Source organism: Podarcis gaigeae (genome assembly GCF_964106915.1).
Source record: "Podarcis gaigeae genome assembly, chromosome: 9".
In the NCBI taxonomy this organism is placed as follows: Eukaryota; Metazoa; Chordata; class Lepidosauria; order Squamata; family Lacertidae; genus Podarcis; species Podarcis gaigeae.
The window spans coordinates 77,354,824-77,381,862 of record NC_139685.1 but is presented as its reverse complement, the minus strand read 5'-3'; the positions used below and the strand labels follow the sequence as shown (position 1 = coordinate 77,381,862).

The following is a 27,039-nucleotide window of genomic DNA, read 5'->3' as shown; positions in this document are numbered from 1 at the left end:
CTTCCTCACGAACTCCCTGTACAGATTTATGCAGATAACTGTACAGTCATACCTTGGGTTGAAGCAGCTTCGGGTTAAGCATTTCCGGGTTGTGGTGCATTACTTCCGGGTTTCACCACTCGCGCATGTGCAGACACTCAAAATGACATCATGCACATTCGCGGAAGTGGCAAATCATGACCCGCACGCACAGATGTGGGTTGAGTTCACTTCAGGATGCGAATGGGGATCCGGAATAGATCCCATTCGCATCCAGAGGTACCACTGTATAAATATTTTCCTAAAGACAGTGTTGCTCAGCTTTAGGTTCCTGCAAATCCTTTTGAAGCTGAGCTAATGAGAACAAACCATTCACTAGGTTGGAGAAGCACGAAGAATAACCTAGTGAGAAGCAGCAGCTGCTCATCTGGACAATGATGTGGAGTACATATGTAGATCTTTGGTAGTAGAGAAAATTGCATGGCAAAATATATTTGGAGAGGGAAATAATTATGCAAACATAATCTGCAACTTTTTGGAGCACATGCCATTAAGAAATCTTGCTGCAAAAACTTACGTGGTTGCAGGCTTTGAACCTGACAGCCATGTCCATGTCCTTGCCGTCTTTTGAAATAATCCAATCCAAAAAACCATTTTACGGAGTTTTACTTCCTCGTTTATAAAATACTAGGGTGGGGGTGGGGAGAAAGAAAAACAGAAAATCATCAGTAGGAATGAGGAGAAAAACACTTCTCACAAAGTCTTTCTAGACAATGTCCCTTTCTCTGGCCTTTACTGATATTCAACACGCATAAAGGAGCAGGTGCCACCATTGAAGGTCCAATGCACATTTTTGTGGGAAGCAGTGATCAAAACTATACAGTGGTACTTTCATTCTCAAACGCCTTGGTACTCAAACACCTTGGATCCCATACGCCGAATACTGAGGATGTGCTACTGTGCCCCTGATCCAAATTATGATGATGCTGATGATGGATGATACTGATGATGGAATCAAGGAAGCATCCAAATTAGGAAATATTGTAGTGAAGGGTAACTTCACCTACCCTCACCGAGACTGGCTACATATGAGTCCAAGTTCTGACACAAAGTTAAAATTTCCAGATACTGTAAATGACTGTGCCACAGAACAGTTCATCTTGGAACTACCTAGCAGGACAGTGACCTATGTGTCAAATACTCCAATTTCTGCATCCATGCTTGATGGTTGGTTCCAGAGCTACTGGAATCAGTCTGGTTGTGGTATGCTTGATGGCATGATGATGGGATCTCACACATGTCTGTGCCCTGCAGCACCCCAGTAACCCCTCTGCTAAGGCTAAGGGGCTGGGAGAGGGATATACCTTGCAAGCTCCTCTAGAGTCATCTCCATGATACTCTCCTGCCAGAGGGTTAGGGTGGTGAGGGAAACCTTTTTTCTAAGCACTCAGTACAGAGTAGAGGAAGAATCTACAGGAAATTTGAGGTATATATTCCCCTCGAGTATCTACTCCTCTTCCTTCAAGACCTCCTTCCTGACTGCCAGCTTCAGGCTATTAGAGTTCAGCAACTCTAAGAAACCTCATTGAGTCCTAGATGGTAGCAGCTGTTCCCTGCCCCACCCACCGCTTGGCTTGACTGATGGAGTTGCTGTCTTGGCTGCATACAGGTAGATATGACCTTCTTAAATGGATAGTAATGATAAGAAACCTTTGACTCAAGGAGATCCCCTGTCTTTTCTATACTCGGCTTTGATGCTCACCTGTTCTTCCTTTGTTTGCATAGAAATGAGTTTGGCGCCTTCCCTCTCACACTTTCTTTGGGAATCCACCCATGTGCGTAGCTCAAGAGAAAAGAAATAGAAGGCCTTTGAATATAAAACCCAACCATCATTCAAGTTTCTAGTAAGGATGTCTTTGAGTCAAGCAGATATGGAGGAAGAAGAGAAAAAGAAAACAAGACAGGGAATTTAAGGGGTACAATCTTGTATTTCTGTGTTGATTTCAATTATTTTTGTTAAGTTCATTTTTGTGGCCACATGATAACATATATTCATCTGGGAAGCTCAGAAAGATTAAAATAAGAACATTAACTCTTTAATTCATCCTTATGATGCAGGAAATACCTGGGTGGGCATAGTTGGGAGCGCAGGCAAGAATCTTTTATTTGAGGGAATAGATAAAAGATGTATGTCCCCTCACAGGCCTTATCTGAACCCCAGGGGCCTCACCTGTTTCCACCTGGAAACCTAGGGCAACATCAGGGCAGAATTAAAGGTTGGGGAAGGGGGGCAGCTGTAGTTTATCAAAATTCTCTTTCTCTATATAAGCTAAGTGTCCAGTTGCAGGGGGGGGGGAGAGAATCTAGAGTGTGTATTCCTGACATTGGGCAACTGGGACAGAAGAGGGATTCTGCTGGTTTTCCACCCGCTTTGCTGCCTAGCTGTCTCCTTGTCCGAGATGGCAGGATGGATCCAATGGGCTTCCAATGGCTCTGGGGGATATTCCAGCTGATCTAACTGCTGCTCCTGCCAAGCTTTCACCAAGCTCAGGAACAACCGAACAACAAGAACAAGAACAACAACAACAACAACAACGGTACTTTATTTATATGCTGCCCTTCTGAATGGGTTTTCCCCAGCCACTCTGGGAGACTTCCAACAAATTAAAACACAACTGTACACAAATCATAAAAGAATTCCTTGAACAAAGTTACATTCAGATGTTTTCTGAAAGTCAGATAGTTGTTTATTTCCTTAACATCGGGTGAGAGGGAGTGCCACACGATTGGCCCTGAGCGCCCTCTCCCGCTTCATGAAGCCTGTTTGGCCCCCTGGTATACTGCAGAGGTTAGGGCGAAGAAAGAAGCTGGGAGATGGCTTGAACTCTATTAGAGAAAAAATCCTGTTGAATGCATTCGATTGCTTGTGAGGGATGACCATTGAGCCTGCCAAGTGGCAGTGAGGGCTACAAAGAAGGCTTGCATTGTTTCCTCCATTGTGCCATCCAGCAGAGCTCAGGATGAAAAGGAGAAAATATTTGTAACGAATAATTGTGTTATACATATCTTTATGAGTTTGAGTTTGTAATCTCTGTTGGAGTTTGTAATTTCTATTTGAGTCAGAATACATACTTTTGAATGGATTAGTTTTTGTTACTATTGACTATTGATTTGTGAGTAGGGACCACTCCCACTACTGAAACTTACATTGGTCTGAGATCTTGGTGTGCTCTTTTCTCTTGGTGTATTTAATAAGGGAGAGCCCACCTTAGAAACCTGTGCAGATTAATGGAGGACCCTATCATGACCTAGCTTTTGTGGTCTGTGTACTTGCTGTGGCACCCAGTGGCGTAGCGTGGGGGGTGCAGGGGGGGACCGGCCGCACCGGGCGCAACATCTGGGGGTTAGGGTTAGGGGGCGCAAATCCACGGGTTAAGGGGCGCAAATTACTTGCCTTGCCCCGGGTGCTGACAACCCATGCTACCAGAAGAGGCCTGTGGGTAGAATGAGGGTTGCGATGGTCCACAGGTATTTTATCCCACATGCTAATGGGCCAAATCATTATGTGAGTGGCCTTTATGGCTTCTTTCTGATGAAGGGCTTGTGAAACAGGAAAGAGATTTTGCTGTTGCACCAACCACCCCACTGGCCAGCAATCTCTCTGACCAAGTTGGCAGAGGTTGCCTGGGGAGTGCTATTCAAGAATCACTCTCTCATGGGGGAATATAATAAAGGACAGGTCTTTTAGCTGACCTGTTTTGATTGTCTCTCTTACAGCAAAGAATGGCAAAATCTTTTCTTTCCTCCCTATAGAACTAAATCAATTCAAAAGGTCAGGAGAGTCAGAGAGAACTGACTCTCTATCTGATGTTTCCCTAGGGTGCTGGATGCAAAGGAGAGCAGCTCTCTGCTCTGGCTCTAAGAGTATTCAGCTAGAGGAGGGGCTTTCAGCTGGTGCCGAATCAGGGCAGGTTCCCACTGTACTACAATTCTTCAGCATTGTAGGGTATCTTACCAATTTCTTTTTGCAGTCGATCATTTATGTTGGCATAATACACCATTTCCTCTGATATGTTTTGAGCTACAGCGAGTATTTGGAAGTCTAAAAGATTTGAAACAGTTTAAGACAGGAGTATCTGAAATAACAATCTGCAAATATTAAGAAACCATTTTCAAACATTTTCAAACAATCTAGCCTGAAACAAGAAGCAGAGCTCCAGGATGGGGTTCTTATGAATATGAGGACAGACTTGATTCTCTGTGGCTGAGATCACCAATGAAAAGCCTCAGAAGAATCCTGCTGCTGGATCAGACCAAAGACCCATGCAATCCACTATCCTATTCTCATATTGAAACTGGCTCATGAAGTATCTCTAATGTTCCTCTCCTATGTCCTCCTTTTCTACTGGGAATCACAGGGTCACAAAAAAATATTGCACTGAGTCACACAGTAAAGCGAAATATGCAAAGATTACTTTACAGTTTTCTATTATGCTTTCTGAAATCTAAGAAAATAATACAGGCACCCAAACTCTTTTCCTGATGAATATTGGGTTGCATTCCACATAGTTCTAAAGAGGGCGTTCTGTAAGCTCAGGAATTTCTCCTTGTGCAATGCAATCTTCAGCCCCTTTCCCTCCATTCTGTTCTGACGTTTCTCCCCACCCTGGGGAGTAGCTTTGGTGATGGCATGCAGGGAGAAGTGGGGGCAAAGTTTCTTTGCACTAGTGCTAAAATCTAGCACTAGCACAAACATTGTGAATTACAGTGTGATGGGGAAGGACAGCATTTCTAGTGGGGAGATGTGAGAATCACAACCATCTGCTTTTCTTTATGCTGAGCAGTGAAAAAGTGATAAACTCTATTGGATGATGAGTTTCACTGAATGTTTTGCTCACACAATATGAATCCCAAATTGAACTACAGGAATTTAAATTAAGCATGTTCTAGCAAAAGTGAGGATTTGTATATAAAATGCTTACCATCCTTGTCCGTATAGTTTGAATCAATCCCAACAACAAAGTTTCGAATCATGGTCATTGCCATTTGAAACTCCTCTCTGTTTTTCACTTCCTTCTGATCTAAGGAGGAGGTAGGTAGAAAAGAAATGAAGAAATTGTTTTCTAGCACCCTGGTCTGATGACCTGGGGGAGAGGTTACTTGGTTTCAAACTGCTTTTAATGTTGAATTTAAATTGCTGACTTTTTCCATTTAGCCTGTTGCCTCTGTTATCAGATGGTTTGGCCTTCCTTTGAGAGCTTTAGATTTTGGGGTGTCCAGATACCCCTGTCCTCTTTGTCCTGTGGACTTGCATTTGCCAGGCTGCCAAATGCCCTGCTGTATGCAAATTCTTAGATCATTTGGTTCCCTCCCCCTGAGCTTTGCTTACTTTGAGTGCACTTTAAATATGAATTAGCTATGAATATAGGCCATTTGTTCATCTATCCAGTGCTATTTTTCTAAAAAAAGAGGCACTGGAACTCAGCATGAATGCCTCCCTTGTTCCCTTAGATTGGCAACGGAGCCCACATGAGAGGGCCTGGAACTGATGAATTTCGGCTGAAAAAGGTCCTGCATATATCTCGATATTTAGGTAGGCTCTGGACTCACCCACTTTGGCCATGGCCTTATCCTCTGCAGCCTGTTTCCCCCAAGCACTTTCCTTCAGGGGACTGGAGCCCTGGCAGAGGGCAGTGTGGTGAGGACCAGGAATTGGGGCTCTTGTTCTAGTTTCTTACGCGCTCCAGTGTGTGCCCAAAGTTGTTGATGCAGACTCTTAATGGTGTGAGCATAGGTGTACCATGGGGTCAAGTGTGATGCATTTTGTTTTAATGTTATACTATTAACTCAATAAAGTTTTTTTTTTTTTTTAAAAAGGAATTGGGGCTCTCCTCCAGCAGATGAGGATTAGTTGGGAAAGGAGCAGAGAATGGCAACTGGGAAAGGGAATTGTCCAGGGTGTTCCAGGGACTTGTGTTAGCCTGTGCTTCTGTTCCAAGTGCTGGAACTCACTTATTCAGGGAGAACAAAACAGTGTCATTGCTCTCACTGGGTGACAGCTGTAACTCACTCCCTGAATTCAAAGAGAGTTGAAGAGGGTAAATGGAAGGTGGATCCTGCCATCTCTTTTTGGAAATGCTATTAGCATTGAAGGAAAGCCCGTGACATTAGTTGCAAAGTATGCTAATTATGTACTTACATAGAAGGAAAATCAGCAGTGTCATGGCAGTAAGGATGAAAATCTCAAGTATGACAAATCTTTCACCCGTTGGAGATGTGATGAAAGCAACCATGCTCTGAAAACCAGATGCTTGAAGAAAGAAAATTCTACTTTAGCCATCAGGAGCCAACATACCATTCCCAGCCCAGGAAAAAGGGTTTCCATATGCTGTGGTAGCCATCAGCCCGAGACAGTCAACTGTTCAGGGGGTGGGCACTTGGGAGGATAAGCAGGTGGAGGAAGCAAGGTGAGATGTCTTGCTGCTTGAGGGAACTTTTTTTTACAAATGTCTGGATCAGAAGACAGGAGCCTTTGATGTTACTTTCTGCACCCCAGACAAATGGCAAGATGCCCCCTCCATGCACATAATTCCACATACAGAAGCTAGACTAGCCAGGCCCTTGGCTGATATTTCGATGCTGCTGATGGGGCAGCAGACTAACTGAGGAGGTGCAGTGCAGCTTGTGTGGTCTACCCATCTCTGCCCACCCCAGCACCTGCTACTTGAGGCGACTGCCTCATTCTGCCTGATGGTGGCGCCATTCCTTGCTGCACACAGTAAAGGAACACCACAGCCAGGAGCAAAGAGTGGGCTGAATCCTGGGGTTTCTATGGGGATTAGTGGATCTCTGGCACCCAAAGAGCTGTGTGTGCTTTTCTCTGCACTCCTCCCTAGCACAACAAGACTGGTTCCACTCCCTGCCTGTCTCTCCATCAACTTCCCTTTCCCATGCATTCCTCTACTTTATCAGAAACCTCATCCCATATGACTGTGCTGCATACAGACCATGAGTTTCTTTTGCTGCTGCTTTACGCTTTCTGAGCGCTAGCTGTCTTCTGGACATTACATGTCTTCTGGATGCTGCACTCTTTGCAGGCGTTAGCTTCCCCATCCTCTCAGTTTTCTCTGTGAAACAACAAGCTATTATAACATGGACTATGAACACATTGGTTGGATGGTGGGTGTTTAACCTTCCAAACTCAAAGTCTCCTGTCAAGCATCAAAGCTCACAGTATTTGCTTTTGCTGTCCTGCATTTCATCTCTCTTGGAAGATATTTAGCTCTCCCAGAAGCAGAGCATCTCTGCAAATGTAGCAAACAGGAATCTGATACTTTGGAGCATATTTTCTTTTCTTCTGATTTGGCATTTATGCCAGAAGACAATTATTAGAGGACTTACAACTTAACAGGCTCAATTCTATGCCACCAAAGGTTAAGGATCTGCTCTCGGACAGGAATGATCAAATTACTTTAATAGTGGCTGAATTTTTGAGTGCTCTCCATGTAGAAAGACTGGGCCATTATAAAGAGATTTAGTGGTTCTTAATTGATCGGTGATGTGGTAGTGTTATATTGTATTATTTATGCAAATTGATTTTCTCTGGAGTTAAAAATCTGACTGGGACAAACCTTGTTATGCTGAATTTGTATTTTGCACAATTTGTATATGGTGTTTGTTTGATAATGTGTGGTTTGCTATGCCTAATAAAGGATTGACTTTTATAAAGAACCACTTAATCTTTCTATTACAGGAACATAAATTTTAAAGTAGATGCAGATCTACAAAGGTCAAGGATTTCCTTGGTACAAAGTTGATATGCACAACAACTTCAAGTCAATTCCAAGGAATTTTTTAAAATGTTTTAGGTAATATAGCCCATTCTCATTTTGCATTCTATTTCCTCTAAGCTCCTGGACATCTACTTTCTAGGACTTCAGGAAGCATTTGCAAACAACAGTTATGGGTTTGATCCATATGTTCACTCTATATTTATTTCACAGTGTAAATCAAATTTGGGGCAATCTTCTTTGGGGAAGAAATGGGTTGATGTGTACACTAGATCAGCTAATCAGATCAGATGGCGTATTCCCCCCCCCCCCCAGCTAATATTGCAGCTGAAATTTCAGTTACTGGTGGGTGCTAAAAAGAAATATCTTGCTTTGCAACATTTATTGGTGTTTATTTATAGGCTATCTGCTTATGTCAGGATTACTTACTGTGCCAAATTACCATGCCTAAAGGTCCACATGCCTTTCAATGTTGTGTTTGTCCCTTTTACAGCAGCAATTAGAGCTGTTTTCATCAAGATACCAGCCCTCAGGCTGAAAGTGGCTTCCCCATAATACATTGCCAGATGTTCACCATTTCATAGATCGTGTGGGATCTATGAGGTCTTCAGATGTTCCTGGGTGCCAACTCCCTCCTTCACAGGCATCATGGTCAATGGTTGGGGATGATGGGGGTTGTAAACCAGTAACATCTGGAGGGCCACATGTGCCTAACCCATGATGGAAAGGTATATACATTTAATTTTATAACTACCTCCTGATCATCAGAAAAGATGGAGTCCTAGATCTGGTCTCAGTTTGGATGCATGTAAATCCAATTGAGTCTAGCAAGACTTTGGAGACCATGAGTTGGACCTGGAAAAGAAACAGAGGGAAGCCGTTACCCAGGCTCTCCAAGTGTGCCACTTCATTTTATTTTTGCAAAGACCCAGCCTGACATCTGATGCTGCAGCTGGAAGAAAGAAAGAAAGAAAGAAAGAAAGAAAGAAAGAAAGAAAGAAAGAAAGAAAGAAGGCTGTTGTCTAATTCTGTTTTGAAGCCATCTGAGCTAGCAAATGGGTTTTCCAAAGACTTGTATTTTCTGGATCATGATCTGGATCTGGATTGACAAACTGGGCCCATGAATCAGAGCAGGGCACCTGTATTGCCAGGGAATAAAACAGAATGTGGTGCTCCTGTTTTGCAATGTAGCTGGAGCTTTAATATAAGGAACATGGCTGTTGGAGAAGAAGTGAAAGGAACGTCATGGCTTAGCGAGCTATCAAACACCTGACTGCATGAGGGATGGACGGAGGAACCAGTTGACTGGGAACAAGGAAAGTAACCTTACAGTGACTGAGCTGCGCAGATAAAGAATGCAAATGAAGGCTCTCATGCCCACATGTGTTGACTCCCAGGTCAGATCAAAGGATGGGAATTGAATTACATCATGAATTACATCTGTTGCCAGCTTGGCATGAGACCTACTCTATGGTCTATATAAAAGAGTGAGCAGCTGAAGGAGACAGGGAGATATTGATACATTGTTCTATGCTCCATTCCAGAATGTGAAGAGAACGACCACAAGCCAGTCTGAAGTGTCCCAGATAAGCCTTCCAGATCTCCTTTGGTTGAGGACACATGAAGAACTAAACCTATTCTATCTGTATTATGATTATTGTGGCCTAAGATCTTTTCCATAATAATAATAATAATAATAATAATAATAATAATAATAATAATAATAATTTATTTATACCCCTCCCATCTGGCTGGGTTTCCCCAGCCACTCTGGCGGCTTCCAACAAAAGATTAAAAATACATTAAAACATCAGTCATTATAAACTTCCCTAAACAGGGCTGCCTGCTTATAGATTACATTATTGGCTTTACAGCTTATTCCAGTTGCTGTTGGTTTTCTGTTAGACTCTATTCTACGTTGCTGATCAATTTCTTTGCTAATGTTTAGCAAAGGACCTCTTGTTTGCCTGGTGGTTGCTATTGGCCAAACAGCCAGTAATAAAGTGATACTACTGGTAATTCAGCACCTGTACACAGCCCTCTAATGTTCCACCACTCAGTTTCATTGGATGACCCTGAGGTCTAGTATTTAAAAGAGAAAGACCACCTGTAGTTTATAAGCGCTCCTTCTCATTTAGCCTCTTAGTGACCTTTCGTCCCTGGAATGAGACCCTGCAATTATCATAGCTTGTAAGGAAAGTGTTCCACCCATCAGACCTCTTTCTGTTTGGATACCTTGGTGTTGTCATGGAACAATCTTTTCCCTAATTTCTTCTTAAGCGTTTTTCATCCTTCCACTGGCTAAGAACCACCTCCCTTGTGATGTCAGGCATTCCAGAACTCCTCCCATTTAGGCTATACAATTTCCTGATTGGCTGATGATCATATCCAATCAGTATTCCACATAAAGCATAAATCCAGGGAAATGTTTATTTCAGAGTTATTATACTACTTATTTTTTCAAAAGTTATTAGTTTGTTTGTTTTTTATTTAGGCCGGGTACATACTTTACCTTCAAAGCATATCCCCCAGAAGAATCCTTACCCCTCATAAACTCTGCTGGTAATATTGGAAAGCTTTCTATCTCAACACTTATACCAGGAAATATGCCAAAGTACATTAGTGTAAATCTTCATTTGCAAAGTTAAAGCACAAAGGCAAGGAACAGAAGCAGTGAAATTTCAATATGTTTGGTCTATATTTATTGAATGTATCATCATCAAAACATACATGCCACCAGTGCTATTTTTCCACACTCAAAGGGTACTGAAACCTACCATGAACACCTCCCTTGCTCTCTCACAATGGTGTCCACCTGAGAGGTGTCAGAACTGAGGTCAAGTGAGTTCCAGATGCAAAAAAGCCCTGCATGCAACTGACCTTCATGGCAACTCATCGAGAACTGTACTTGGAAAGAAAGATAGATCTGCACAAACTCTGAATTGGACTCTGATAAGCTTCATATGCTAGAAACCCCTCATAACTATGTACCCTTGTTTCTCTTATTGTTCATTATGTTTTTGTATTTTTATATGTCACTACCAATAAAAATATTGTTCAAAAATGATTTCTGTCATTCATAACCTGCCCTTCTGTATAAAGATACAATAATCATATAACACTTGTCCTATCTCCAGTGGCTCCCAGAATATTTCTGAGCACAATTCAACATGTTGGTGCTGACCTTTAATCCTCTAAATGGCCTCAGCCCTGTATACCTGGAGGAGCATCTCCACCCCCATAGTCCAGCCTGGAGGTCCACTGTGAGAAGTGAGGTTGCAGTGAAGCAGGCAGAGGGTCTTCTTGTGGAACACCCTTCCATCAGATGTCAAGGAGATTAAGAACTACACAACTTTTAGAAGACATCTGAAGGCAGCCCTCTATCAGGAAGTTTTTAACACCAGAAGCTGAGAGACCAGTAGATTCAGAGGCTGCTCAATTGTGGGAAGAGCTGGACATTTTTGAGATAGTAGCTAGGCAACCAGGAGGGAGGGAGCCTTTAGGAGATTCTTCAGTCGAGAGTGGTGGGGAAGTCCCTCCCTCCCCTAGAACTCGGATGACTGAAAGGGTCCAGGAACAACAGAAGGCTTGTTACTTCTTATTGGAAACTACCGGAGGGAGAGGGAAACTCCCTTGCCAGCTAATGTACTTGACATCCCCTGAAACAGGCCTTGCATTCTCCAGTGTCCATTGTATGCTGAATCATGTTAAATATACCACATACAAATCACCACTCAAATGAGAAAAAACACAAAGAAACAAAGCAGATGGAAAACCAAGAAAGAAAAAGAGAGAATTAAACCAGGCTCCCTCTGGCCTGTTATTAAAAGGCACCATGACCTTGGGAGAAAGATTACAGGACCAGTTCATTCTTGCTTAAACCAGCTTAACCCAAAACAGCACCTGCTCTCAGCAGAATGGAAACTTACTTGTCAGCAAAATGTTCCAGGTTGCACCAGAACGTTCTACTTGAATCAATAGGTAAGAAATGATCTCTACACTTAGATTAAGGCTTTCTGTACCTCAAAAATGCAAGCTATCACACTGTGAGCTTTGAGTGATCTTTGAGTGAAGCGCATTATAGAAATTTAACAACAAGAAAACAAATAAAATGGCTACGAGGATCTAGGGATCTAAGGAGACCACAAGCTTAACATGAGTCAAGAGTGTGATGCAGCAGGGGGACGGGGTACTAATGCTCTTCTAGGCTGCATCAACAGAAGTCTAGTGTCCCATTCAAGGGAAGTAATAGTACCACTCTACTTTGTCTAGGTCAGACCACACCTGGAGTGCCGTTTTGGACACCACAATTTAAGAAGGATGTTGACAAGCTGGAAGGCGTGCAGGAAAGGGCAACCAAGATGATCAAGGGGCTGGAAATCATGCCTTATGAGGACTGGTTGAGGGAATTGGGAATATTTAGTTACAGATAGGTAGCCGTGTTGGTCTGCCATAGTCAAAACAAAAAAATTCCTTCCAGTAGCACCTTAAAGACCAACTAAAGCTAACACGAAAGCTCATACCAAGAACTAACTTAGTTGGTCTTTAAGGTGCTACTGGAAGAATTTTTTTGTTTTGGGAATATTTAGTATGGGAAAGAGGAGATAAGATCGCCATCTTCAAAAACCTTCCAGGATTGTCACATGGAAGGTGAGATCACTTCGAGAGGGAAGGACACAAACCCATGGCTTCAAGTTACATGAAATAACATTCTGACACTAAGAGCAGTTTGACAGTGGAACAGTCTCCCTCGGGACGTTGTGGACTCCTTTAATGGAGCTTTTTAATCAGAGGTTAGATGGCAATCTGTCATGGAGGCTTCAGTTTGAGATTCCTGCATTGCAGAGGGTTGGACTAGATGACCCTCTGAGTCCCTTCCAACTCTACATTCCTATGATTCTATGAGTCTAACTATCAAGCATGTGGTAAAGAAACATGACAGGATGGAATCCCAACAGAAGTTCTGAAAGCCAGCTTCAGAACTTCTCTCATGAAACACCTCTGAGACCAGGGAGAAGACTTGGTGGAAAAGGACTGGAAGAAATTTAAAGACTACCTGCAGACACATTGTAAAATCCATGAATGTTAAAATGATGTGAGATATAAAATAATATGGCATTAGTGAATAAACTATGATTATGCAATAAGGAATGTAACAGGGATGAAAATATGGAAATAAGACTTACTTAAATATTTTAACAGATAATGTGACTGAAAGAGGATAGGGATTTGCTGAATCTGATGGTAAACAGGAACACAGGGAAGGGAGGTGTGGGGAAGCCAAGAAACAGGGTTAAGAAACTCAGAACCTTAAAGGGAAAAATGTTTATTCTTTCTTTTTTATGTATTTTTTATTTTCTTTGTTTTATGTTTTGTATTGTTTTATTATTCCCCTTATTTATTCCCCTTCATGGATCACTGCCTTGCCGTGGCGAAGGGGCTTGAAGAACTCAGAGAAGCTATGAACTATGCCGAGCAGGGCACCCAAGATGAACAGGTCATAGTGGAGAGTTTTGACCAAACGTGATCCACCTGGAGGAGGAACCGGCAAGCCACTCCAGTATCCCTGCCAAGAAAACTCCATGGACAAAGACAACAGGCATATAAAAGATATGACGCTGGAAGATGAGCCCCTCAGGTCAGAAGGCGTCCAACATGCTACTGGGGAAGAGCGGAGGGCAAGTACAAGTAGATCCAGAGCTGATGAAGCGGCTGGGCCAAAGCCGAAAGGACGCTCAGTTGCGGATATGCCTGGAAGCGAAAGGAAAGTCCAATGCTGTAAAGAAAAATATTGCATAGGAACCTGGAATGTAAGAACCATGAACCTGGGTAAGTTGGAGGTGGTCAAAAATGAGATGGCAAGAATAAATATTGACATCCTGGGCATCAGTGAACTAAAATGGACGGGAATGGGTGAATTCAGTTCGGATGACCATCATATCTATTACTGTGGGCAAGAAACCCATAAAAGAAATGGAGTGGCCCTCATAGTCAACAAAAGAGTGGTGAAAGCTGTACTGGGATGCAATCTCAAAAATGATAGAATGATCTCGATACGAATCCAAGGCAGACCTTTTAACATCACAGTAATCCAAGTTTATGCACCAACTACTTGTGCTGAAGAAACTGAAATTGACCAATTCTATGAAGACTTACAAGACCTTATAGAAGTGACACCAAAGAAGGATGTTCTTCTCATTATAGGGGATTGGAATGCTAAAGTAGGGAGTCAAGAGATAAAAGGAACAACTGGCAAGTTTGGCCTTGGAGATCAAAACGAAGCAGGGCAAAGGCTAATAGAGTTCTGTCAAGAGAACAAGCTGGTCATCACAAACACGCTTTTCCAGCAACACAAGAGACGACTCTACACATGGACATCACCAGATGGGCAGCATCGAAATCAGATTGATTATATTCTCTGCAGCCAAAGATGGAGAAGCTCTATACAGTCAGCAAAAACAAGACCTGGAGCTGACTGTGGCTCAGATCATCAGCTTCTTATAGCAAAATTCAAGCTTAAACTGAAGAAAGTAGGAAAAACCACTGGGCCGGTAAGATACAATCTAAGTCAAATCCCTTATGAATACACAGTGGAAGTGAGGAACAGGTTTAAGGATTTAGATTTGGTGGACAGAATGCCTGAAGAACTATGGATGGAGGCTCGTAACATTATACAGGAGGCAGCAACGAAAACCATCCCAATGAAAAGGAAATGCAAGAAAGCAAAGTGGCTGTCCAATGAGGCCTTACAAATAGCGGGGGAGAGAAGGCAAGCAAAATGCGAGGGAGATGGTGAAAGATACAGGAAATTGAATGCAGATTTCCAAAGAATAGCAAGGAGAGACAAGAAGACCTTCTTAAACGAGCAATGCAAAGAAATAGAGGAAAGCAATAGAATGGGAAGAACCAGAGATCTGTTCAAGAAAATTGGAGATATGAAAGGAACATTTCGTGCAAAGATTTCCACAATAAAGGACAAAAGTGGAAAAGACCTAACAGAAGCAGAAGACATCAAGAAGAGGTGGCAAGAATACACAGAGGAATTATACCAGAAAGAAATGGATGTCTCGTATACCCCAGGTAGTGTGGTTGCTGACCTTGAGCCAGACATCCTGGAAAGTGAAGTCAAATGGGCCTTAGAAAGCACTGCAAATAACAAGGCCAGTGGAAGTGATGGCATTCCAGCTGAACTATTTAAAATTTTAAAAGATGATGCTGTTAAGGTGCTACACTCAATATGCCAGCAAGTTTGGAAAACTCAGCAGTGGCCAGAGGATTGGAGAAGATCAGTCTACATCCCAATCCCAAAGAAGGGCAGTGCCAAAGAATGCTCCAACTACCGCACAATTGCACTCATTTCACACGCTAGCAAGGTTATGCTTAAAATTCTACAAGGAAGGCTCAAGCAGTATGTGGACCGAGAACTCCCAGAAGTGCAAGCTGGATTTAGAAGAGGCAGAGGAACCAGAGACCAAATTGCAAACATGCGCTGGATTATGGAGAAAGCTAGAGAGTTCCAGAAAGACATCTACTTCTGCTTCATTGACTATGCAAAAGCTTTTGACTGTGTCGACCACGGCAAACTATGGCAAGTTCTTAAAGAAATGGGAGTGCCAGATCACCTCATCTGTCTCCTGAGAAATCTCTATGTGGGACAAGAAGCTACAGTTAGAACTGGATATGGAACAACTGATTGGTTCAAAATTGGGAAAGGAGTACGACAAGGCTGTATTTTGTCTCCCTGCTTATTTAACTTATATGCAGAATTCATCATGCGAAAGGCTGGGCTGGATGAATCCCTAGCCGGAATTAAGATTGCCGGAAGAAATATCAACAACCTCAGATATGCAGATGACACAACCTTGATGGCAGAAAGTGAGGAGGAATTAAAGAACCTTTTAATGAGGGTGAAAGAGGAGAGCGCAAAATATGGCCTGAAGCTCAACATCAAAAAAACGAAGATCATGGCCACTGGTCCCATCACCTCCTGGCAAATAGAAGGGGAAGAAATGGAGGTAGTGAGAGATTTTACTTTCTTGGGCTCAATGATCACTGCAGATGGTGACAGCAGCCACGAAATTAAAAGACGCCTGCTTCTTGGGAGAAGGGCAATGACAGGCCTAGACAGCATCTTGAGAAGTAGAGACATCACCTTGCCAACAAAGGTTCGTATAGTTAAAGCTATGGTTTTCCCAGTAGTGATGTATGGAAGTGAGAGCTGGACCATAAAGAAGGCAGATCGCCGAAGAATTGATGCTTTTGAATTATGGTGCTGGAGGAGACTCTTGAAAGTCCCATGGACTGCAAGAAGATCAAACCTCTCCATACTGAAGGAAATCAACCCTGAGTGCTCACTGGAAGGACAGATTGTGAAGCTGAGGCTCCAGTACTTTGGCCACCTCATGAGAAGAGAAGACTCCCTGGAGAAGACCCTGATGTTGGGAAAGATGGAGGGCACAAGGAGAAGGGGACGGCAGAGGACGAGATGGTTGGATAGTGTTTTCGAGGTTACCAGCATGAGTTTGAGCAAACTGCGGGAGGCAGTGGAGGACAGAGGTGCCTGGCGTTCTGTGGTCCATGGGGTCACGAAGAGTCGGACACGACTAAACGACTAAACAACAACAACAACAACAATTGTTTTATTTCTTATATGTTCTTATGTATCTCTTTAAAAAATCTTAATAAATATCTTATTAAAAAAAGAAACACCTCCATGACCTCCTCTCTCAGAGTTAGGAACAAGGATCCATGGCATAATAATAATAATAATAATAGTAATAATAATAATAATTTTATTTGTTTCCCACTCTCCCCAGCCAAAGCCAGGCTCAGAGTGGCTAACATCATATAAATAAGACAATATGCATAATACAATATACAATATGCAAATAAATTAACATTCAACATTCATTAAAATAATATAGAATAATATTAAATATCAGCATTTCAAAATTAAACAGAAATCCACTCGTTACAATAAGTAATTTCTAAACTCCAATCAATAAAACAACAGCAAACCACAGTGCACAACATAATACAATACAAAACGAGAAGCAGAGACTGGAGGGTGGAGCAAGGCAGGCTGAAGGAGGCCTTGTCTGATGAAGTTTCTCCTCTCACAGTTCTTCCTCCAGGCACAGCTTCCTTATGAGGAGACCCAGGTCCGGAGGGTGGGGCAAGGCAGGTGGAAAGAGGCCTTGCCTGATGAAGTCTCTCCCCTAACCTAAGAGGCATAAGAAACAAGTATCATACATACCACCAAGTTGATATCTTTTTGTCGATAAATGTCAGGAGTGGAGAACCCTCTCCTCTCCTGGTAGCATCAAACACAAGAAGAACAAGCAAGTTTGTTTGTTTGTTTGTTATCTATATCTATCTATCTATCTATCTATCTATCTATCTATCTATCTATCTATCTATCTATATCTATCATCTATCTATCTATCATCTATCATCTATCTATCTATCTATTTCACTTATTTGGTTGCAAGACAAAGAATCCAGGTCTCCACGCAAAGGAGATGTTGCCTACTCTGAAGATCACCTCTTCCATCCCCAACAACATCCTGAGTACCTACAGAAAATCCCGGGAATCACATTCCTCTGCATTCTCTGTTCCTGAATGCAGAGTGAGTGATGAGCCCTTGGAGAAAGAGGATATCCAAACTTTCCAGGGAGATCTCTGCAGTCTGCTCTCTCACTCCCCCCTCCTCCACCACTACCTTCAGCTATAATTCAGCTCTGTCTTCTTCTCCTCTTGAAACTGCTGGAGATAAGGGGGGCAAACCTTCCCACTCTCCTTCCTTTTCTGAGAGGAGCCAAACAGACTGAGTGGACACTTCCGAGTCTTCCTGTTCAGTTCATTCCCCGACAATAAAGAATTAAAATATCAGTTTTCCTTGGCTGGGTATACAGGACAGATTGAAGCAACCACAACCACTTCCAGCCATCAATCATGCAAGATGTGGCAGGAGAGGTCCCCGGCTAGACTCCTGGGGTGCTAGTCCTCAACACAGACCAAGCTATTATCCACACCTTGTAAAGGTATGATTCAGGACAGCAGAGTCTAATTGGTTACTTAACTCAGTTGACGGCCACTGTGCATTGGAGCCAACTTCAAGAGGTAGAGGCCCCAATAAAATATTTTAGGGGGCTGCCATTGCCATTCAAATGATGTGTGTGCACTGTCTTGTGATTGAATATGCAGGGGGGAGCTTACCTGCTCCACCCCCAATATTTTATTCAAGTTGGCACCCCTGCTACCATGAATGCCATGAAAGGAGCAGCACATGCTGCCAGTGCTGTGCCCACACTGGTGTGGACCCCAGTCATGCCCCCTGCCAAGTTCTGAAGAAATCAAAACAGTTCACTGTGTTTGTTGCCCAATGTTAGCTCTATATGAGAGCAAGGGCACTGGAATTTCCCAGTGATAAACCCAAAATTGTATTTGTGATTAAGCCACTTCCACCCTGCAGAGGAGGTGGGATTGTGGGCCTGACGGCCCCACCACGTGCACAGGGCTGGAGCCCTACACAATTGGGGGAATCCCAGGCCACAGATAAAGGACTTGGGACAATGGAAGACCGAAGCATTTAAGGGGTATATTCGTAAGACCTTATGACTGATCACATCATACCTGACCTGGGGTTTGTTGCATTCTTCTCCTTTCAGGCATGCATTTGGATTATAGGCCATAGCATTGTCCACTGGGCTAGAAACCGTGCCATCAACTGTGGCCTGGAGAGCAGGCTGGATCTAGCCCCAAAAGTAAAAGTTCCCTGGATCTCACGGAGGGGGATACGCTGGGCGGAATTTATGCGTGCTGTGAAAGCCAGAGCCACTTTGGAAGGTCTGCCAGATGCCCTGGTCATTCAGCTGGGATAAAATGATTTGGCCTATCGAGAAGGCGTGGACTTGATGTGGAACATTTACAACGACTTCTATGATTTGATTGCATTTCCAAATTTAGCCCTCAATTGGTCATCACTGCTGGAGAGGCATGTATGGAGGGACTGTCAGTGCCCTATTGCAATAAACAAAGCTAGAAAGATTTTGGAACATTCGGTGGCGCATAGAGTGGCAGCACTGGGGAGGGGGGTCGGTGTCAGAATATCAGCTCATCGCAGCTGCAGACATCCAGCTTGTTTACACCATGTGATTTGGCTGACTGTGGGAAAGAGCGGTCCAGTCAGTTCACAGGGCAGTTCACCGGAATTTGCTCAGAGTGTAATATGAGACCTTCCTCTTGTGATTGTACAGGAAGTCTTACTCTCTTGTTTGCCGATGTTTGAGGAGAGCAGACATGTTTTCTGTAATGCTGAAGAGTCAGAAATAAAACCATGTAAATAGACATTTCTGACTATCTCTTGTCCCTGCCGGGGGGCAGGAAAGAGTGGGTGTGTTCTTCCCACGCTGGGGAGGGTCGCCTATAGAGACCTAGCCTGTGTTTGCTGGGGAATTCAGCCAGGGAGGTCACCGGAGATCAAGCCGGGTGCCTGGGAGAGTTGCCAGCTTCTCCCGATAGAGGTTTGATCCCAACAGTCGGGTCATTGACCACCCGAATATCCAGTTCAGCAAAGTGGCCCTCTACCAAGAGGATGGCATCCATCTTTCCGACGCGGGAAATGATGTTTGGTTGGCTGATATTACTTCTGGGATTAGGGATTGGTTGCAGGTCTGAGGGTACTGGCTGCGAGCTTCTGCTCGAGTGGCGGTTAGGCATTGGTATGGGTATTATTTTGTAGATGGAAGAGGGGAGGAAGCGCCATCACCTGCCCCACATATTGAAGGGTAGTCCAATAAAGGATTCTGGGGGGCGTGGCCCTGTCCGAAGACTATGGAGGTGAGGGCCTAAGGCACACCCCCAAGCGGTGACCCCGGGGGAGTTCCCAGTTGATGTGCATCAGCAGGACTCCCTCTACTGGTGGTTAACCCTTCCCGGACTTCAAGAGGACGGGCTGAAGCCGGATATAGTCAGATAGGACCAATGCCTAAGCCAATACCATTCATCACCTGTAACCAATAAAGTTGTGGCCTTATTTAGACCATGAACCTTAATAATTGTGTCATGTGTCTTTATTTCCACTGCGGGGGGCGGGAACTCGCCACGCAAGTCTGCTAGAAGGGGACATCAGGCGCTGGGTGGCTCCCATTCTCATTGCCTAGTGTGCATAGTTGTCCTTATGTGCCTTGTAAGGTAGTGGCGATGGAGATCAGAAGGGGCAATGGGGCATCAAACACAGAGAGTAAGGAAACAAATATTGGTACGCATTGCAAATAAATACATTAAACAGAAAACAGGCTATGACTGGACCCTTCCATTCTTTATTTTTGTAGCCATCTACATCTGAGCTTGCAGAATAAGGTCTTTTCAAGGTGTTTTTGAGGGCTGATGCCAAAGAGTCCCATAATCTAGATGGCAGAGTGTGGACTGTGCATTAAAACAGCGGGGTGGGATGATCTCTTGATTTTGTTTTTGTGTGGTAATCATGAGATCCAGTTTCGTTCATCTTGAAAGTGTCTTCTTAGAGCCAAGCATCATCAGGCACCTTCTTACAAATGTACCCTATGCGTTCCTCACATTTTAATGCCATCCAGCAATCCAAACCGCAATCAAGGCCTATTGCGGCACAGTGGTTTTGGTGTGGGCGTTTAGGCTCACCTCTTCTCCAGTACCTGAAAAGAAAGAGCAGCACTGATCAATCAAGAATGGATGTCTACTTCCTCACGTGCTCCCCATGCCTTCTACCATTAAAAAGATGTCCAGGTCTTTCTCTCTTAACATCCACCCACAATTGGGATGGATTTTTCTCCCTACATTTTAGAATTCTAACCATGTAAGGAAAACAACAACAACTGTGGGTCAAGATTGTCTCTTTTCTTTTAAACATGAAGTGATTTCTCATAGGAAACTACAAAAAAGTGAAGGTGTCATCTTTGGAAGGCTCAGAGGTACACACAAGAACTTTCAGTCAATTTAGTTTGGGAAGTATCCAATGCAGTACTTCTGCTATTGCCAGGATTTCCATTTCTGCAACAGAACTGGCCCTCTCTCCTTTCCATATGCACCCACATCCTCCTCAGATCTGCTCTGGATCGTTGTGAGTGTTGAGAGATCCTTACTCTCTCATAGCAGAGTTAGCACAGTAGTGATTGTTCTGAGCATATTAAAACCTTGTTAGATTTGCATCCGCCTTCATCCACCTCATCTCACATCCATCACCCACCCCATGCATGAGGAGAGCAATGACACTATACAGAAACAAGCATAGCTATGTCCTCAAATGAATTACAAAATATAATCTATAACCACAAAGCCATTATAGGGTTGATTGAAATGATATGATATCTCTCACATATATGTCTTATCTAAATCTAACATGATGGTTCTAAGTTTAGTCAATTATCCATAGTTGACAAAGGTATCACCCAAGCCTCACTCTTATTGTCACTTGCATTCTCCAGTGTCCATTGTATACTGAATCAAGTCCCACTACACAGCACTAAAATTCTGTGATAAATGTATTCTATAACTCCCTCATTTTTAGCTCTCTGTGAATCTATTAAATTGATATTACTAGTAATGGTGTAGTAGGTGGTTGTTGTTTTTTTACTCCCATGAGATGTTTGGGTGAGATCTGTCCTTTGATCAAGTCTAAGATCACATACAGTAGTGGCTCCCAATTGGTGGTCCACGGACCACCCACCCAGGAGCTCCATGGTGTCATTCACATAACAAAACCTACTACAAAGATATAAAAATGTTCAAAGGTAGGGTGGCCCATGGTGTGGCTTTTGAAAAACAAGGGGTCTGCAGTACTTAGCTAACTGGGAACCGCTGGCATACAGGGTTTAATTTCCCAGCTAGTATTATACAACCCCACGGCCAGTTTGTAAAGTTTACTCAATACCTCTGCCAAAAAGGATTCATGGTTGGTATTGGGTGCATCAATGAAGATGAATGTCATTGGATTTTGTTCCAGGAGACCTTGCAAAATTGAAAGCAGCCTTCTGTTAATGCAGTCTTGGTAATAAATGCCAGTCCAGTTCTCTGTTCTACTACCAAGCTGTGGATGAGTGAGATCTTACTCTGACCTTGTACATCCATCCACACAAGCTGAAAAGAGTTGTTAGATACTTAAAGGGAACCATGAACTGTCTTAAACTGCTAGCTGACAGTGTTGCTCGGCTTTAGGTTCCCACAAGTCCTTTTGAAGCTGAACTAAGGAGCACAAACCATTTAGAAGCATGCCTTCATCCTCGTCCAAATCACCACATTCATTAGGTTAGAGAAGCAGGAAGAGTAGTCTTCCTGCCTCTCCAACATAGTGAGAAGCACCAGTCACTCACCTGGACAATGATGTGGAGGAGTACATATGTAGGTCTTTGGTAGTAGAGAAAATTGCATGGCAAAATATATTTGGAAAGGGAAAAGATCAATTATGTAAACAGAATCTGCAACTTTTTGGAATGCATGCCATTAACAAATGTTTCTGCAGAAACTTACGTGACTATAGCCTCTATTCCTGCCAGCCATCTCCATTTCTTTGTTGCCTTGTCTTTAAAGACTCCAAACCAAAAAAACTTCTGACGCTTTTGTGCTTGCCTGTTTATAAAATACTAGGGTAGGGGTGTTGAGAAAGAACAAATAAAATCTTTTAAGACAATGTCCCTTTCTCTGGGAGACTATATAGCCCTTTACAGAAATTCAAGAGGCATAAAGCAAACACATTTTAAAAGCAGTGATCGAAACTATACATTGTATTCCCATCACCAATAATATTTTCGTACAGTGGATGTGGTATTTTCTCCCTGATCAAAATTATGATGCTGATGGTGATGATGATGATGATGAATGACGAAGATGATGGTGACGGAATCAAGGAAGAATCCCAAAGAGGAAATATTGTAGTGAAGGGGAACTTCACATGCCCTCACCGAGACTGGCTATATATGTGTTTCAGTCATGACACAGAGTTGGTCTTGGAACCACCTAGCAGGATAGTGACCTGTGTGTCAAATACTCCAATTTCTGCATCCATGTTTGATGGTTGGTTCCAGAGACACTGGAATCAGTCTGGTTTTGTTATGCTTGATGGCATGATGATCAGATCTCACCCATGTCTGTGCCCTGCAGCAACCCAGTAGCCCCTGTGCTAGAGCTAAAGGGTTGGGAAAAGGATATACCTTGCAAGCTCCTCTAGAGTCATCTCCATGATACTCTCCTGCCAGAAGGTTAACATGGTGAGGGTAGCCTCCCCCCCCCCAACAACTGAATACATTGCAAAGAACAGAGGAAGAATTTACAGAGAATCCAAGTGATAGATGCCTCTGAAGTATCTACTCCTCCTCCTCCTTGAAAATCTCTATCCTGACTGCCAGCTTCATTCTATTAGAGCTCAGCAGCTCCAAGAAACCTTACTGAGTCCCAGATGGTAGCAGCTCTCCCTGCCCCTCCCACCCCTTGGCTTGACTGATGGAATTGCTGTCTTGGCTGCGTACAGGTGCATGTAACCTTCCTAAACGGATAGTGATGATAGCAGCCCTTTGGCTCAAGAAGATCACCTACATTTCCTATACTTAGCTTTGATGCTCACCTGTTCTTGATATGTTTCCATAGAAAGGAGCTTGGCGCCTTCATTCTCACACTTTTTTTGGGAATTCGCCCATGAATCTTGGTCATAAGAAAAGAAATAGAAAGTCCTTTGATATATAATCCAACCATCATTCAAGTTTCCAATAAGGAGGTCTTTGAGTCAAGCCAGATATGGAGGAAGAAGAGAAAAAGAAAACAAGATAGGGAATTTAATAGGAACCACCTTATATGTCTGTGCAGATTTCAATTGTTTTTGTTAAGTTCATTTCTCTCGCCACATGGTAACATATATTCATCTAGGAAGCTCAGAAATCTTAAAACAAGAACAACATTAACTCTTCAACCCATGTTGATGCTGCAGTAAATACCTGGGTGGGCATAGCTGGAACAGGGAGTGCAGTCAAGAACCTCACCTACTTGTTTCCACCTGGATACTTAGGGCAGAATCAGGGCAGACGTGGAGGTTGGGAAGGGGGAGTAGTTGTGTTTATCAAAATTCTCTTTCTCTCTACAAGCTCTCTGTTCAGTTGTGGAGGGGGAAGGGGAATCTAGAATGTAGGTTCCTGGCATTGGGCAGCTGGGACAGATGAGGGATTCTGCTGCTTTACCACCCACTTTGCTGCCAAGCATTCTCCCTGCCTGAGCTGACAGGATGAATCCAGTGGGCTTCCAAATCCCGTGGGCTTCCAAATGGCTCTGGGGGATTTTCCAGCTGATCTGACAGGTGCTCCTGCTGAGCTTTGGCTGATCTCTGGAACAACTGTATAACAACAACAACAACAACAACAACATGCTGCCCATCTGACTGGGTTTCCCCCAACCACTCTGGGCTACTTCCAAAAAATTAAAACACAATTGAATACCAACCATTTAAAACTTCCCAGAACAGGGCTGATGAGACAAGGTTCAAGAATGTGGACAAGGGCCTTGGATCGGTCAGGACAACCACTTGCACACTGGACCCTGCCCCTTGTGGCTGATACAAACTAGCAGGGAGGGGACAGCTGGCTGGACTAGAAAGGTGATTAATGCCTCTTTAGAAGAGGGGCTGGTCCCAACCTGCTTGAAGGCAGGAGTGGTAAAACCACTCCTTAAGAAATCTTCCCTGTGCTCAGAAAATCTACGTAACTGCCTGCCTGTTGCTAATCTCCCCTTCCTGGGCAAGGTTCTTGAGTGGGTGGTTATGGACCAGATGCAGGTGCTCTTGGAGAAAACTGATTTTCTAGATCCTTGTCAATCAGGATTTAGACCTGGTTTTGGAACAATGTCTTTAAAAGCAATCGTATTTCCAAATGTCAAAGAGAAAGAGGGAAATGGCATTATACGACTCTCACAAAACGTGCGCTTTGGTGCTGAACATCTTTAGCTTGCTTTTTATGTACAATTGACTTAATATGCATGTAAGAGGTGTGTGCTGCCAAGCCGGCATAGATAAAAACTCCAGGCTCGCTACCAGTTACAATCTCAGAGCATTGTCCGACCCTGTCGGCAAAGATGCCGTGTCTGGTTTCTTTTTACTTTTTCTTGCCCAACATGCAAGTCTGCTTATTCCTTATTCCACCAGCTTTCAAGCAGCAAATTGGGGACGCGGCATGCTATAAGAGGTGTGTGCTGCCAAGCCGGCATAGATAAAAACTACAGGCTTAATACCAGTTACAATCTCTTTGATTTATTTACAAAGTTCAAAGAAACATCTCCAGTGCTTCAGAGCATGTCCGACCCTGTCGGCAAAGATGCCGCGTCTGGTTTCTTTTTACTTTTTCTTGCCCAACATGCAAGTCTGCGGAAACCACGCCTCTGATTTCCTCTGTTTACAGAATGACTAGTTGTGGGCTCATCCACCCCACTCTCTGCCTCCTCTTCACTGTCAGACAACAGACTACTAATAATCTCTTTCGGCTCTCTATAAGTGCTGGTCTCTCCCGTTAGCTCTTTCCCCGTTTGCCTCTCCCTGACATCCACCCCCTCCTCAAAGTCCCCTTCCCGCTCAGGAGACCCGACTGTACCCATATCTCTTTCCTCTGGGGTGGTAGGGGAGAAGCCAGCAAAACTACCCTCTTCCTCATCCGTCTCTTCGAACACCCCCCTCCAACCCCCAATTCCTGGTGTTCCCCAGTCTACGCCTTCATCTTCTTCCTCCTCGTCCGATGCTGGGATACCTTCAAATTCCTCTTTGTCGTCTGTTGTTTCGAACACCTGTTGAAAGAACCTACCCCTGGTTTTGGGTTTGTCAGGGGAAAAACTGTGGAACCCCTCCACCAGGCCCTTGTCGGTGATACTGTCTTCCGAGACCCAGGTATTCTCTGATGTCGGGGCCCCTTCCCACGCCACCAAATATTCCAAATTCCCCCCTCTCCAACGAGAGTCCAGTATTTCCGTTACCTCGTTGCACTGCTCCCTTTCCTCCATTTTGGGTGGTGGGCTTTCCCCTTCCCCACTACCCTGCCTCCTTCCCCCCTCGCTGTAGGGGAACAGCAGTGACCTGTGGAACACTGGATGGATTCTCATGCTCTCTGGCAACCTGAGCTTAAACGCCACTGGATTTATTTGTTGTATAACCTCAAAAGGCCCCACCTTCCTGGGCTTGAGCTTTTTGCAGCCCCCTCTCCAAGGCAACCCTTGCATGGACAACCACACCTTGTCCCCAACCCTGATGACCTCCCCCGGCCGCCGATTTTTGTTGGCTTCCTTCTTGTATAACTCCTTAGCCCTTTCCAAATTCAACTGCAGCTGTCTATGGATCGCCTCCATCTCCTCCACAAACTGTTTGGCTGCGGGAACACTCCATGACTCCTCCCCTCTTCCAGGGAAAGCCCTGGGATTACGCCCGTGATTGGCAAAGAACGGAGTCATCCCAGTGGATACATTCTCCGCGTTATTGTAAGCAAACTCTGCCAGGGCTAGTTTGTCCACCCAATCGTTCTGTTTTTGAATTACATAACACTGCAAATACTGTTGTAAAACAGCATTCGCCCTCTCCACTTGCCCATTGGTCTTGGGGTGCCTAGCCGTAGTGAAACTCACTTCCACCTGGAGCAACCCCATGAGTTTACGCCAAAATTGTGAGGTGAATTGAGCCCCCCGATCTGAAACCACCCGTGCAGGTACCCCATGTAACCTAAACACATGCTCTACGAACAGCTTGGCTGTTTATTCTGCCGTCACGGTGTGCGAACAGGGCACGAAGTGGCACATTTTGGTCAGGAGATCCACCACCACCATGATAGCGGTCTTACCCTTACATCTGAGCAGATCAGTGATAAAATCCACCCCTACCACCTCCCACGGCTTTCCGGGTGTCGGCAACGGTTCCAGCAACCCCGCTGGTGCCACCCTTTCCCCTTTGGCCCTCTGGCATGTGTCACACCCTCGCACATATTCCTTTACATCCTCTCTCACCCTTGGCCACCAAAATTCCCGTGTGACCAGTAGCATGGTCTTATGCTGTCCAAAATGCCCTGCAGCTGTCATGGAGTTGCTTGAGAATTCTGCCCCAAAGGTTTTCTCCTGGAACGTACAAGGCCCGCCTATGGTACAGAAGCCCCCCTTTCACTTCAAACCCCCCCTCGGCACCCCCTTTTTCTCTTAACTCCCCCATCTTTTGTCTGGCAAAGTCATCATCTCTGAGCAGTTGCATTAGTTCGTCGTCCTTGACTAACGTCCCCCCACACATCC

At 44.0% G+C, this 27,039-nt stretch overlaps 1 protein-coding gene across 6 annotated transcripts in view; it reads right to left on the bottom strand.

Moving 5' to 3' along the window:
- LOC310852789 (CD209 antigen-like protein 2) overlaps positions 1–27,039 on the bottom strand; it is a 49,517-nt gene that overhangs the window by 424 nt on the left and 22,054 nt on the right. For 2 of the 6 annotated variants that reach the window (XM_083756803.1, XM_083756802.1), the window contains exons 6-9: positions 4,962–5,060; positions 3,995–4,081; positions 1,742–1,893; positions 557–666 (exon numbers count right to left, since the gene is read on the bottom strand). In XM_083756803.1, coding sequence (XP_083612929.1) covers positions 557–666; positions 1,742–1,893; positions 3,995–4,081; positions 4,962–5,060 — 448 coding nt within the window. Of the gene's footprint in view, positions 1–556; positions 667–1,741; positions 1,894–3,994; positions 4,082–4,961; positions 5,061–20,071; positions 20,445–22,275; positions 22,389–23,365; positions 23,518–27,039 lie in introns of those variants that run through there. The other 4 variants (XM_083756807.1, XM_083756804.1, XM_083756805.1 and 1 more) reach the window with 4 other exon arrangements.